The sequence below is a fragment of the Myiozetetes cayanensis genome, unplaced genomic scaffold (assembly GCF_022539395.1).
Source record: "Myiozetetes cayanensis isolate MyiCay16 unplaced genomic scaffold, myiCay2020 scf2-11, whole genome shotgun sequence".
Lineage (NCBI taxonomy): Eukaryota > Metazoa > Chordata > Aves > Passeriformes > Tyrannidae > Myiozetetes > Myiozetetes cayanensis.
This window is the reverse complement of record NW_026087411.1, coordinates 4,057,905-4,073,231: the sequence shown is the minus strand read 5'-3', so window position 1 is coordinate 4,073,231 and position 15,327 is coordinate 4,057,905. Positions and strand designations below refer to the sequence as shown.

General features: G+C 38.1%; 1 protein-coding gene across 4 annotated transcripts in view; it reads right to left on the bottom strand.

Moving 5' to 3' along the window:
• MAP4K3 (mitogen-activated protein kinase kinase kinase kinase 3) overlaps positions 1-15,327 on the bottom strand; it is a 72,705-nt gene that overhangs the window by 26,461 nt on the left and 30,917 nt on the right. For 3 of the 4 annotated variants that reach the window (XM_050315805.1, XM_050315806.1, XM_050315809.1), the window contains 5 exons: positions 14,792-14,850; positions 11,473-11,535; positions 3,194-3,252; positions 1,967-2,005; positions 1,607-1,660 (listed from right to left, as the gene is read on the bottom strand). In XM_050315805.1, the coding sequence (XP_050171762.1) occupies positions 1,607-1,660; positions 1,967-2,005; positions 3,194-3,252; positions 11,473-11,535; positions 14,792-14,850 (274 nt within the window). The remainder of the gene's footprint in view (positions 1-1,606; positions 1,661-1,966; positions 2,006-3,193; positions 3,253-11,472; positions 11,536-14,791; positions 14,851-15,327) is intronic. The other variant, XM_050315807.1, reaches the window with a different exon arrangement.

The following is a 15,327-nucleotide window of genomic DNA, read 5'->3' as shown; positions in this document are numbered from 1 at the left end:
GTTCTGATGGAGCTCAGGTAATAAACAAGAGTTTTGAAGCACTGGACAGTGCTAGCATTTCAAGACAGAAAGGATCAAAAAGGTCCAAGCCCTGGAACATTACTGAGGCCGATGATGCTGACTGCAAACCAAGTAATAAGTGAAGGGGGAAAAACGTGCTAAACAAAAACGAACAGACACAAAGCTGTGCACAAAAAACCCACCCAGATATTAGTATGGATGGAGTAACCAAGCTGAGCTGACTCACAGCAGCATGGCTATCCAGAGCACCTTCACTTGAAGCCATCAGACTGACGCTGGCAGGATGGAGCTACAGGGGACTGTTACAGCCTGCACTGAAGGAAGCCTGAGTTGCCATGGGCAAGGTCTATCCAGTTATGAGCAAAGCAGGTTCTCAGCTTCACTCAAATGCTGCAGAGCAAATCATGAGTAGCATCATCAACTTCTTCCTCTCAAAGACAAGACACAAGAGCTTCCTATTACTGATGAATTATGTAATCAACCAGGCCTTTAAAAAACTGCCTAATGATGAAATATGAAGAATTTCTTCAGGAACCAGCATGGGAATAAAGCCTACTAAAAACCAACTAATTTTTTTTCTGTATAAATATTACTTGTGTCAAACAGCAAATATACTTGTGTTTTGAAAAACTGATTATCAAACAATGCAAATTTAATGTACTCATCACCGGACATCAGACACTATCAGTACCTTTACCCATATTGAAGGGGGCTGTCCCACATGCTCAGTATGTGATAAAAAACACTGTTTTTGTTATAAAAGAAGAGTAGTAAAATAACTCAAGGTAAAAAAAAAAGAGACTGTAATTTGGTTCTCTGTAAGAGAGAGATGCCAGCGATAGATAACACATGTTTTAAAGGTTCCTGGTATGAAGCAACAGCTTTCAAAATTATCCATTAACAGAAAGCAAACAAATTCCATCTCTATGCCACCTTTATTTTTGGTCTTTAGATCAGATTCATTTAGGAATGTAAATCTACACACACTGGTTGTGCTTTTTAAATTGTTTCAGCTCTCATCTATAAATCAAATAGAGCCCAAGAATAGTTATACCACTGGAATTTAATATGAGCGTAATTAATTTAACACATGCCCTTTGCAGTCCCATCTGACTCGCTCACCACAAACAGAGCGAGGTTTTCTATTCCAAAAATCAAGCACCCATACAAGCACCCTCCTAGCTGAGAACACGGACAGAACAAACTCAAACTAGAGAAGACTTATGGAAACATTTTACATACTTTTCATGAGCCTTACACAGTTATTGGTTCTAAAGAAAACACCAGGACTCAGGTTGAATTACTGGCTCAACATAATGATGCCAAGATTTTGTTCAATAATAGAAGGTAAAAGGACAACTTGTATCAAACAAGACTCCCCACTCCCCCAGTTTATAGGAAGTTTATCAACAGAATAAGAAAACTTCTGGTGATGTAATCTAGGAACAACATTAAATGCTTATCTTTAAAAATGTCACAGAATAAAGAATCCTGAGTTATTATAGAACATGATTCAACTTATTTTTTTTCAAATGCTCCCTTATTCGAGGATCTAATTCTATTTATTTTTAAAAGAAGGACTTACTGTTTAGAATCATCATCTGCATCATCATCATCTTCTAAATGTGCCACATGCCCCCTAAGAAGATGAGAATAAAGTATTACAGTTGCATGAGTTGTATTAAAATTACCTTGACTGCTGTGAAAATTTCTGAGTTCAAAGGCTACTACCTCTTGTACAGAATTTTACTGTCTTTTTTTAATTATTATTATTATTCTTTAGAGCAATGCTGCAATCCAGACAACTAAGCCTCTCTCATAACCTCTCAGCAAGTACAGGGACAAACAAGAACTAGTTGTGACAGACAAAGAAAAAAAATCAATGCACAAATTACTTTTGAAACACACAAGAGAGGAAAACAAACAAACAAAAGAATAGAATTACCGCTGATGCAGTTCTTCTTCAACTGATTTTAAGAGACTCCTTCAGCATTAAATAAGAATAAGAACATAGTTTTAATTGTGGTACACAAACACAATTATCAGAAGCCAGAACAAAAGCTCTTATGAGTCTATCAATAAATAATCCAAAGCATGTTATTTCAGTGGCTTTCAGAACATCCATCAAGCATCCATGTACAAATGAACACAGCTGCAATTTTTGTTTCATTTATTTTTACACAACATGCTTTCACACGTGTCTATTAATGTATTGCTATTAAGTGCAGTGGTCTTTTTTCCTTGTACTGTAAACCACTCTCCTTGCACTGCAACACTTAGCTTGATCCAATTGAAAACAAATCCCCACTCTCCAAGAAAATTGTAATCTTAAAAAAAAAATAAATTAATCAGACTCCCAAGGATTAAACTACTATTGGAATAAACTCATTCTTCCCCAGTTAAATTTGGTAACATTCTGAACTTCATTTTTCTGTCTTTGAAAAGATAAACAGGGAAGAATCACAGGCAGAACACAGCAATAAGAAACAACAGGATTTTGGAAGATACCAGTATTCATATTTTCCTCAATTAAAGACTGTGCAAAAATATCATTTTCTATATTTAGATATTCTGCATTTTTAACATGATTTAATTTGAAAATCAAAGCTAGGCATCCTGATTCTGACATGCATAAATGAAATTAAGAAATTGGGTGGAAAGGAAAAATTACACTGAAAATTATTTAATATGATTAATATATCACGATTATCAAATGTACAAACGTAAAGCTGAAGGACTTGCTAAGAAAGGTAAGTTTTATTTTTTAAAGCATTTATAACTGCATGTTCCCAGTGCCCTACAAGATGAAGAAGGCATAAAAGCAATGTCAAAGAAGAGCACTGGTAGTTCCCAGGTGGGGTAAAATTGTGGTCTGTGGGACCTATCACGCAGAACATTTTGTTAACAAGCTGACCAAGAGAACAGCTCTTAAAAGGAATCTTAACCACCACAGAGACAACACAGCCTCAAATACTGAAACATGCTGCAATTCTATATCATTAGAGTTACTACTATTGTAGAAATAAATGGTGATTTTGGAGTTGTAATTGATAGAAACAAGCTTGACTTTATTTTACTGTGTTTCAGCTAATGTGTTAAACACATATTTGTGATTTTTATATTAAAATAGTCTTGAATTAATTAAAGACAGAAAATGCTGTTGCTTACTCACTTATTTGCACCCAAGAAGTAGCCGCACTGAGGACCATGACCATATTCTAGCTGTAGATCCTAAAAATGTAAGAGAACGAATCTTTAAGATGAACGGGTGAGCATCAAGCACACACCCTGAGTCATGCTGCTGTTATCCCCTCTGCCACACCTGAGGTACCAAATGAGCTTATTTCTCTGGCTTTCCTGACCCCTAACACCACTCTCAGGCCCACTGCACTCAAAAATCTCCTCTCTGCAAGGTTGCTGCATCTCCAACTCCTTTTAAAACTCTGAACTTAGCCTCTTCCTTGCAGACACAGAGATCCTTTGCTAACATAAAGTCAGTTGCAGAAAAGTAAATAAAATAACAACAAAAATAACACAAAAATGGAAAAGAAACATCAAAAAAAGTACTAAGGACTTTGTGATCTACCAGACCCTGTAGAGAACCCTGCTACCCCTCACTGGCACACTGCAGTAGTAATTTCAGATGGGGAGTAGTTCTGGTAGGGAGCCTAAAATTCCTTTAGCACACAGGGACATCAAAAAAATAAGCAAAAAGGACAAGAAATGTTCTTATAGCTCTGGTTATAACAATATGTGTATGCTTTAAGAACACCTTTTGTATTTAAAAGAAAAATACAGTATTAATGAAGTCAAACACTCCAGCAATCATGGAGTATAGGCTACAAAGAAAAAGATGTGGCAATAGGCTTCCAACACTGTCATTAAGTAAACACTATAATGGCATACAAATTTAATGCATTGAGGGAATACAGGGATTCCACTGAAACATGATCAAACCTGCACCTGCCAGGAGGATACTGCTGTAATTACAGGGTGTTTTTTCTCTTCAGGTGGATCACAACAGGAAAAACCTGAGCATAAATTTGCTCCCAAGATACTGAGTGTATTCACCGGGAGAAACAAATTACTGCTCACCTAAATTAGTGATAAATACAGCTACACTGTTCCTTCCCAGAAAACATTTTAAAGCTCTCCCAACATCTTCTGTTGAACTGCAACTCATATCAAAATACGCCATCCCTCATCACGATGCCCACATATTCAAGCTTTAAGAGCAGTAAATTCAGATTAGATGGGGCTGATCTCTCAAAAGGGCATTTTTAAAAATCAGAGGAAAAGTCTCACACTAGATTTTCCAGTGTTCCAAGCTGATGAAGCAGAAACCACCACAGCCCTCAGTTCCAGGCTGAAGGGCAACCACTTTAATACAAAGCTATGGACATTGTTTTCTGCTTGGCAAGGAGTTTCAGCTTGTTTACTGCACTCTCAATACTGCTCTGTAAAGCTAAGTAGCAGTTTCCACATGGATGTGTCTACCACAGCTGTCAGTAGCATTTGACTGCTGCAGTAACTTTACATATTTTCCCCAAACAAGTGAGATATTGTGGGGAAAACACTATGTAAATGATGTAAAAGAATGTACAGATCAGAAGGTTGAATAAAAATTGCAAAGGCACGCCTGATGCTGGCATTTCCTGAACCATGGAGAGACTGACTTTTCAATCTCCTTATCAATTTTATTACACTTCTTTGTTCTAGAATTAAATGATCTCCCAAACCCATCAAACTCCCTCCACTTCTATGGATCTGACTCAGAAGGGTCACCCAACTTTCCCTCTAGACATCTGTCAGGGGATCTAGGAAGACAGGCCTCACAAGTGGCCATGCCAACGGGGAGGAGGGTGTCAGGCCTCAGTCATGGGTATCTTTGATCCCTTCTGCTATCTTTATCTTCCTTCTCCACAGTTTGATCATCCTCCTATGCCTCGATTTTGATTCCTCCCGCTCCTTGCTCCAAACAAGTTCAGCAAGTCTCCTTCCCTCAACAAAGGCCATCCTAGACCCTCCACAGTTTCAGTCTCTTCATCATGCCCAATCTCTGTCTCCTGATACCCAGGTAATTCCCTTTTGCTGCTCTTCACCACCAGCTGACGGACTACAATCCACCACAAAGAAACAGATTTAACTTCCTTTACTTGGAGTATTTCTACTATTTCTTTGCAATCTCAAACCCTTCCCTCTGTAAATGCAGGTATTTTGAGGATTTGGGCTTTAGAGCAGGAAATAACAAGACTGGAAACATAAGACATCCCCAGACTCACAAGCAAGGAGGTTAAACAGGTTGTGTGAGCCTGTGTGAGAGGATGGCAGAACAAAGACTGGGAAGCTGTTGAGAAAAATAACCCCAGATCAGTATAATGAAATCTGAGATTTTTCACTTTGAAGAGACAAGCCTTCAATGTTGCAAAGTCGCATTATTCGAAGCGAGAAACAAACATGTTATGCTGGACAGAGCCAAAATATCTGTCCACTTTAATTTACACACTGTGCGAGGTATGGCTATGAATACCCTGTACAGCAATGACAGGAAAATTAATAAAAGAAAATAAATAAACCCACCTAAAACATAAGGAGCCTTCCTCTGTCACCAGACTTCTTAAGCATAACCAGAATTTTCTTTATCAAAAATGACATCTGCCAGAATTACTTATGTTTCAATGCTTTTAAAGGGCAAAAGCTTTGTTTTGATTCAGTTCACTGTTGTGTAAGATTTATTTGACTATGATTTTAATTGGATATGTAGAATTTTCCAGAGACCTTTAAATATTGCTGGCTTTCACTCCAACTTTGGGGTGAAATACACCATTGCTAGGGAAACTCCTTCTTTGCACTCTTGACAGATAAATACTGAGAGCTAGAAAGCTTTTAAAAAGTTAAATAAATTTTTCTTCTACTTTCCATTTCAAATATATCCATTAAGTTACAATTTTATAAACTTTCTAGCTACATATTTGATATGAAAACATTGATAAATGCTGCATGTATCCTGCAAAGCCTCCAGTGAGCTGTTACACTTAATCACCCAATATAACTGGAGTTTTTTAAAGCCACACATAAAGATATGAAATCTTATCAGTTGTGGATTCCCACTGGGAAAAACAGATTGGAATTAATTCCTAAATCACCAAGTCCAACTCTTCAGTGAATGGCCCTATGAGGATCAAACCCAAAGCCTTTGTGTTATCAGCACCAGGCTCTAACCAGCTGAGCTAATCTCAGGGTCTCATCTGTGTGCAAGACTAATTGTGCTATTCACTGGCAGTAATTGCTTTGGAAAAAAAGGTAACACAGGGAATTATTACTAGTTCTTCTCAATAGCTTAAGTAACACTAAAGGAAGCTGTCAGGTAGAAACACAAATCAGGTAAATTACATGTGCAAAGTAATCAATGACTAAAAACAGCATACGGATTTCCTCAAAGCAAAGATAAAGCAAAGGGCATTCTATGAAACAAATTCCCCAGGAGTGCTCAAATCTGCAAAATCTTAAATTTTAAAAACTTGCTATATTTTCTGCAGAATTTCATGGTAAGTTTGTTAATGCACCTTTAACAGTTATGTTCCTACTTTGTTCTGTAGGGCTGAGCTGTACTGGAAATCTATTTTTAGGTGTTCAGGCCTTCATAAACAAAACTGAATGTATACAGCCATCCAGCAATTCACAGTTACTTCCTACATTTGCTATTCTTGAAATCCAGTGAGAAACAAGACCATTTGAAGTGACAAAATTAAGACTTTAAATCTACAAAATGCTGGGGAAGTGACTCCGAATTTCAAAGAATACAAATCACCTTCTGACTACTAACATATCAAATGAGAAAGCACATACACATCCCTTTCTCAGTAAAATGATTAAGAAATTCCTATCACGTTGCTTCATCAAAGAGGAAGTTAATTTTTAAAAGAGCCTAACATTACCTAATGCATATGCTGTATTTTTAATGCCTTTATTTCAATAAAAAGTGCATTTCTTTGGGTTTCTTAACACCTCAGAAACAGCAGGTCGTATGTATATTTTTTTAAACATACTAAATATAATTCTTTCCTGGTTACTGACGGAGGTTTTACTGGGCATTACTGCTACACAATCCCTGTTCCCCTCTTCCCTCATATTTCAGTTCTCTATGCATCTGTGTCTGTGAATGTCCCCTTGACACAAACAACACTGTTTCATACCCATGGAATGGACCATCATTATCTTAACTCGCTGTGGTAACTCCTTCATGCAACAGGCACTTGCACACAGCATTTTTAAGCTGCCTCCTAGCAAAAAAATTGAGCATCTCATTTTCTCAATTACTTTTGCCAAGGCAGAAAATACCCAACACATACAGGGAAGGAAAAGAAAGAGCAAGAACCACTGGTACTTTTCTCCCCATTTCCACTTATTTTCTTCTGATCCTAAGGACCACATGCCATTTCATTACCTAAAGCCAAACAAAATATGAAGAGTCTCTTTAAAATTCCACACTGATAGCTGCAATATGTTTTTACAGCTACATTAGCTAACTAGGATAGGAGTTTTCATGGCTTGTAGTAAAGAAAAAACAAATGTATGCATGTGTGAGGAGAAAAATTACTTAAATTGAAGAAAAATTCTTCTGGGCAATGTTCTCTATTATCTATGTCAATCTCTTTAACTCAATTTTTTCCTACTAATGTTTTAGTTTTTCTGCCACAAGTAACTAAAAAACAGAGAATAGTTATGCTGAAACATTGCATTCCTAAAAGTGTTATCAAAAACTATCACAAATTATTAAACCTAGAGTATATTTAAAAGCCAAAAGAAAACAAAACCTAACCACGACCTAGTTATTTAAATAGGACCAAAAGTATTAATGTGTCCAGCAAGTACAGCAATTCAGACTGTATGGGAGCTGCAAACCTCTTACTGAATTCATTGCTAAAGAAGTGCAGAATGAATGTTATGTTTGTAACAACTGAAAACAACTGTAGGTTGGAACCTGAGACATCAAATTCAAGTTTTGTTCAGCTCCTGTGTCACTTTCTAAAACAGTAGAACTCAGCTGCGTGTTTTGGTAGTAGAATTTTCACTGTGTGTTGTATACTCCAAGCTAAATTAAATATTTAATTTTTCCTATAATAGAAAGAAAAATATAAGTCACTGTCTACAGTGTTACAAATCTGTTAGGATGATGATGCAGACTAGGGCCAGGTGCTGAGGTAGTTGCCCAACGTTATTAAGAAACCACTCTCCAAAATAAAAAAGAGTGGGCTGCTCATTAGAGTAACTTCAACAAGCTGGAGGAGGAGGCAACAAAACATCTGGTGTTTAACACAGGCAACTGAAAAGGAATTAGAACAGATCCACCACAGACACAAGAAGAGGCTGAGGATAAGCTGGCTAGCAGCAGGAAGGGCAACTCTGGACTGAAAAGCATTTGGTAGTTCCAGCAGCCAAGGAGAGAACTACACATCAGCAGCACACACTTGTGGTGTATGTGGCCAACCACAGCAAAGCCAGAGAGCCCAAAGTAATCTCTGAATGGAGCTTGGAAGCTGCCCCTATTTTAAGCAGGAGTAAGCTAGAGATCACCAGGGGTTCCTTCCCTCCTCATCCTTTTTTTGGGATTCTCTGATGGTTTTTCTAAATTAACAAGATATGCAGCTCAGTCTACTGCATATGAACCAGAATTATTTTTCAGCTCACTACGAGTAGGAAGAAAAAGATTTTGCCACAGTATTTCACTGCAGACCAGGATAACCCAAATGAAAATATTTTCATTTGGTCAACGTGACCTCATTTGCTTCTCAGAAATGGGCTTTTGGGACCAGAGGCCAAATTCCCCTCGACAGACTCCAACAATGGTAAGGACAACGTGTCACCTCCAAGAAGTAAAGGCAATTGCCTGTACAGCAACAGATCTGCAGAAGCTGGGTTTAAAAGTCCTTACTCCCAGCTTCTCTCTACCCCCTGCACCTCCCTCCAGCATACTGACCCAGCCACCAGCAATGCCACCCAGGGAATCCAATGGGCAACTCATCTCGTGAAAAAAATAACCGGAAAGAAGTTGCATTTTTCCTCAGGATGGCAACTTCTAAAAATCTGCATAATTATAGCAAAAAAACATTTCAAATCACAGAAATGCGGTCCTACTACGCCAACTCATGTAGATTCCTGAGACTGCCACTGTGGTGGCTGCTGCAGGACAAGACAAACAACAGCCATACATTTAGTTAGCCACTGGATTTTCTGATACTTTTCCCAGGATCAATAGCATAAAAAACTTAAAAAAATGCCCTAGAATAAAGGAGTACATATTTTTAGAGATGACTGAATTTAAACCATTTCCTGAGCTCACTGCAAATGCAATGCTCAGCTCTCCTACTTAATTTAAGCCTGTATCCAAACAACTGCTTTTAAAACATCCAGAAAACAGTGAAAAGGTCTACCTTATGCAAAGTCTAATGTGCACATAAGGCAAAGATGACAAAACAGGAACATGAAGAACTCTGAATGACAGGAAGCAGCATGTGCAAGAATATCTCAAATGATGGAAGGTACCCAAGTAACTTCTAGAAACTTGTTATCTAGTTGCAGAAAAATGAAAAAATACCTATCCTGAAAGACAAAAGAGCCTTGTACCTAGAGCAAAATAGTCTGTTATACAGTTAACTATGAATCAAAAGGGTATATTTGTAGTAAGTCAAAGAGAAGTACTATCTTGTCCTTTCTGATTGCAATTTGCATTAAGGGATCCTGGGGTTTGGACATGGAATTTTCCCTGCAAACAAGACCTTTACTGAATTTCTCCATTCTTCTGGCAAGATCCATGTTATTATTTCAGAACTGCACGGGGGAAGAAGGGAAAGAAGAAAAAGAGGGGAATGATTTTTAAGGGTAACCACATCATAGGCACCAAATGTGGGGGAAGTAGAGAGATAGAAAGAGAATGTCTGATTAGTGTGCCCTGGTCCACAACAGAAGAATGAACCAACTGGTACTTATTTCTTCTAAGGATTAGGTCTCACTGGAAGAATCTCACAAATAGGAGATGCATTTACCACCAACTCAGAATTCTCCTCTTTGATTCACAATGAACACAGGAGGTGTGACAAAAGCAGTGAAACATAAAGTGCTGTAGAATTACTTTAAACACCCTCTCGTGATTGTGACAACAACAGTACTTTGTAAGTTTCATCATGGTTGTAATTTTTAAGAGTATTCTGAACAGCATGGGGTAAAAAGAGGGTGGGAAACGACAGTGCAGCTAGGAGAGACGTTCTCATTCAGCTCTTAGACCCCCAGATACCAGATTAGCAAGATATGCAACAACACCAAGTGACCTTAAACAAATTTTAAAAAGTGTTAAACCAGAAAGAGGAAACCAGAAGCAAACCAAACCGAAAAACCAAAACCACACTTCCAAAACCAGAGGAACTGCACAGGATGGAGGTGTTCCCACCAGGTAGAGAAATCTAAGCTACTGATCTCAAAACAGTTTGTGAAACATTCTTACAATGAAGCAACACAGACATTTCCTTTTAAGAAAGGGGCAGACAGTCTAAGCTTTCAGTAACTACATTTTTGGCAGATTTAAGTTCCACCAAGCCAACTGATGTCAAAACAAACAAACAAAAAAATGCAAGGATAAAAACAACACATAAAAAAGACATTCCTAAACACCCCAGTTTTCCATCTTCCTCTCAGTGCACTTATCTTAAACATTCACATATCTCAGAAAGTTAGCAGAGTAATGCTCTTCATTTAACACAGAATGTTTCTTTCTTTTTTTCAACAGACTATGAAGACATTCGAGACTTAAATGCATTACTCATCTAACTACACAAAGAGTAGAGAAGTAAGAAAACTCACTTCCTAGAGTAATTACTGCAATGCCAACAACCAAATATTTTAGCAGTGCAGTAGGAGAAAATTCAGAAAATGTATCAGACTATAAATCAATGCCAAATGCCATTGAAAACAGCTATGATCACACTTTCTGTTATTTCTATTAAGTGTACATTCATTCTTGTAACATAATTACCATCTGGAGAATTCAGAGACTTAAACTTATATAACTTTAGTCTTTTATGAGACCATTTAAAGGAACTACCAGACCAAAATACAAAGAGTATGTTTCTTCTGTTTTCAATCACCTTCCAAAAAATTAACCAGTTTGCATAGTATGGTAGTTAAAGAAACTAGAATGAATGTAAAATACTGAGTCCCTTCTATAAAAGTGATTCAACTAAACACGAATACATAGAAAAACAAACACTGTGAATGCTGCACATACTAAGTTAAGAATTTCTTTCTACATTATACACATATAGACTAATTCTTATATTGAATGGTTTTTAAACAGATGAAAACACCAGTACAACAACAGGACAAAACATGAGTTTTGAAAGAGGAAAATAAGGACAAAACTAACACTGACAAAGAAAGGCATAAGATGAAAAATACCAGGTTAGATCTTGCAGTGTAGTATACTTCTTCTGAATTGTCCAAAAAATCGCTACTGTCAGGCTGTTCATTAGATAGAGAGCAAGAAACTCAAATTATTTATATTGTGACTGAAAACCAGGTATACATAAATGTAAATTTTCTTGCTAAAAAAAAAAAAAAAAAAAAAGAAAAAGAGATATTGTTAGTTGAAATTCAAACCATGTTAAGACAGTTCTTGGGATGGGGGTAAAACATAGCTAAGGATACGGTCACATTACCAAACACTACTGAATCACACCAAAACGATGAATTATTTATTGTTCAGCACCTGAGCTGTGGTAATGTGTGACAAACTGTCCCAGAAAGAGGCAAGTATGGCCAGTTCAGAATCTCAGTGCACCACTGACAATAACTCCTCATGCTGCAGTGGTCCAGTCCTTTGTGCACTCGTACCCACAAGTAACTGAGTGTTTAAGTGAGACAGAAGCTTTAGTGAGACAGAAGCAAAAGCATCAGAAGTGCTTTAATGAAAATGGATCCACACCGTTATTGCTGGAGGAAGAGACAGGCATCTCTTGCTCCCACTTCCATTTCAAAGACTTTCACTCCCAAAGTGTGTAGATTGTTACAAACTTCTCCCACAGACTGGTTCGTGCTGAGGCTCTTTGCTAAAGCATCCATTTTTTGGACAGGCCTCTCGTTTGCAATTGATATGCCAATTTAAATTGTCCACTAGTTCTATAGCTAATCTATACTTGTATGCTTATTTTTTGGTCTCTGGACCCAAAATCATTATTTTTAAAATGATAGTTCTGTTTTATCTGGAAAGAACATATCAGGTCTGCATGTTTCATATTCTGATATAAGCCATGGAAGAGTTAATTTTCCTCTTCAGAAAGATCCAAACAGTTATAGATAGGGAGATGAGACAAGTTCTTTGGACAGGTTTCAAATATGCAATGTCTGACCAGAACAGACAATATTAAGATACTTTCTTATCAACAGAATTAATTTGGATTGTTCATGCTCCTCCTCTGAGAAGCAAGAGCTTCTGAGATTCCAAAGTGCAAAGGTCCTGATTGCTAACACACAATGTAGGAAAAGGCTCAATTCCTCCCTTTCAACAACAGCCAAAAAAGTGCTCTGAAGAACTGCTTTAATCCCTGCAGAAAATCTCCCTCCACAGTTTAGCAACTCAGGTTCCTAAGGTGCAATAAAAACACCACTGCCCCATGGAGTTGTCCACCAACTGTTTTATAGTCAGTGACCGATAAAAAGAAAGAAATGGGAAAAGTATTTTCAAAACTTCAGCTGCTCCACTAACATATTTTTGCAATTGATTCTATGTATGTATAGGTGTGCTGTTAACAAGCAAAAGCATTATAATTTGAACTATATGTTGCTACCAATTGTATTTTCTTTACAATCCAGACCATGCAACAGGGAAGCAAAGACAGGATAACTTGGAATTAGTTCAAAAATAATTTTGAGTTAACTGGTAAGTTTATGGTAGAAACACTGACTGCATTATATTTAATAAAATATAATAAAAAAATATAAAAAAATAATAAAAAGCCTTACATAACCAGGGCTCCTAAATGATGCTGTTATGCAGTTATGTCAAGGTCTAAGTAACACATCTGAAATACTTGTTTAAATCCTGCATGTGATTTGGTAAGCTACTCTCCTCCGTTTCGAACAGGCACCAGAAACTGCAGGCTCCCTGTCCAGCCATTTCTGAGGATGAGTGTGGTGGTTTTAATCTAGGCCTTCCTTGGTTACCAGTTCGTAACCAAGGAAGAGGCAGTGTTCTCAGTATTCCATACGATTTTTACGTAAATCAGGGTATAAACAAGAAGGGAGGAGAGGTCTTCACTCTCTTCTCTTCTGGTGAGGTTTGGGAACAGTGGGTCCCTGCGTTGGTCTCGCTTATCTAAGGCTGAGGCCTGCAGTGACTGCTGGCCTGCCATGTGGGGGTTTGGAGAGTGCTGGCTGTGTCTGCCAATCCTACTTTTCTAAGGGACGTGGTGAGATTTGTTTTACTAGTTATTTTACTAGTTCTCGGGTTTGATTGCGTATATCTGCTCGGCGTCCCTTTTTTTGTCTCCTTTTGTCCCTTTTCCCCTTTCCCTATCCCTTCAGGGGGTGTTTGGATTCCTTTTTGCTGCGTACAGAGCATCTTAACTGTAATATACATCAAATATATATTTTCTATATAACTAGCTTGATTTTTGGCTTCTTCAATGTGCATAGTTTTTTTCCTTTGCCCTGGGGGAAGAAGGAAGGGGGAAGGGGCGGGGGCTGCTACTGGGGGTTTGGGCATTTGGCAGGGAGCCAAGTCCAAAACCATCACAACGAGCAAGATTATATACACAACCTCAGACACCCAGAGCCAGCTGACCCACTACCAAAGGGCAAAGCACTGGGGAGGAGATTTTAGTACAACTACAGAGCACCACAAGGAAATCTGCGTCAGAAATCTGACTCACATGTGGTTTGTAGACCACAGAAGTACATTCCTAGCTACACACCATTCCCAAAACCAACTCAGGGAAAACCAGTGTCCCTCCCACTTAGGTACTAAGGCAACTTTTTCACCTTAACATCTGCTTTAGAAAAACGAAGAGAACACAAAATCCTGCAGTGAGGAAGCAGGCTTTTTATCTTTTTATCCAGGAACATGCAGAAGCTGCCCAAAGTGCACAAAATGTGAAAAGCAACAGTCTCCACAGAAGAATCTTCTGTAATCGTGTGTGTGAGACAGCACAGACACCTTTTCCCTCACAGCCTGAGATGTCACACCCCTTGTATCGATGGGTCCATATGAAGACACTGGTAATCCACCTTTACAGAATACCTCCACTGCCAGACTCAGCATGGCTCAGGTGTGATGCAGGGCCACAGAAGGATTGTTCACATGGGAAATTCTTTTAAAATGCACCATATCTCTGCCCTAATTCTACTCCATTCTACTACTTCCACAGTCAATACAAGAACAACGGAGAGCAAAAGTTGAGTATGCACAGTAATTCTACAATTAAAAAAAAAAATCCATAAATAAATGGAATTATATCCTCAGCAATGAGGTATAAAGGATAGAGGAAACCTACAAGACACAAAGTGCTGCTGCTTAGCACATACATCACATCCAGCAGAGCCTACAAGCAAGGAGTTTTGCTGCATATAGTGTAATAGCATCAAAGAAACATTATGTTACGATTTGTCAGTAAAATCACTAACAAGTTTAGTAGTGTTAAGGAAGCACCATACACATCTCCTGCACAGATATTTGCAGGGGATAATGTGCAGAGCATAGCACATGCTGCTTGTTACTCACAAATTCATGATGTGGCTCTGTCTCTTTCCTCAAAGGTGGATCAAACTTTACTTGACCAACTAAAGAGGAAAACAGGAAAACAAGAATTTAAGTTCGACTGTGGTTACACAAAATTTAGCTCCCAAGGCTAACAAAAAAAGAAAAATTGTTTAATGAGTGTATCATATCTCCACTGATGGAAACTTCTGACACATGGACATACCCAATTTGTGCCTGCTAGAAACTAATGGGCACAGAAAGTACTCTTATCACAAAGGCAGCACAATCACCATTTGCGTCACCTACTCATTAAGGGGAACAGGAAAACCATTTAGCAAAGAGGGCAGCGAAGGATCTTCCTTAGAGGCGCCATACAGCTGTAATTTATAGAAAAAGCATATCCATGGTGTGAATTCACTACTGAATCTGTTCTACTGGGAGACTCACTAGCACTAAAGAGTGTTGAATGAAGTTTGGAGCAAACTAATCACATTTCCTAGGACACCAGTTTGGCAGAACCTCTTTAACACTTCTCCCATTACCTTCAGCTTAAGAAA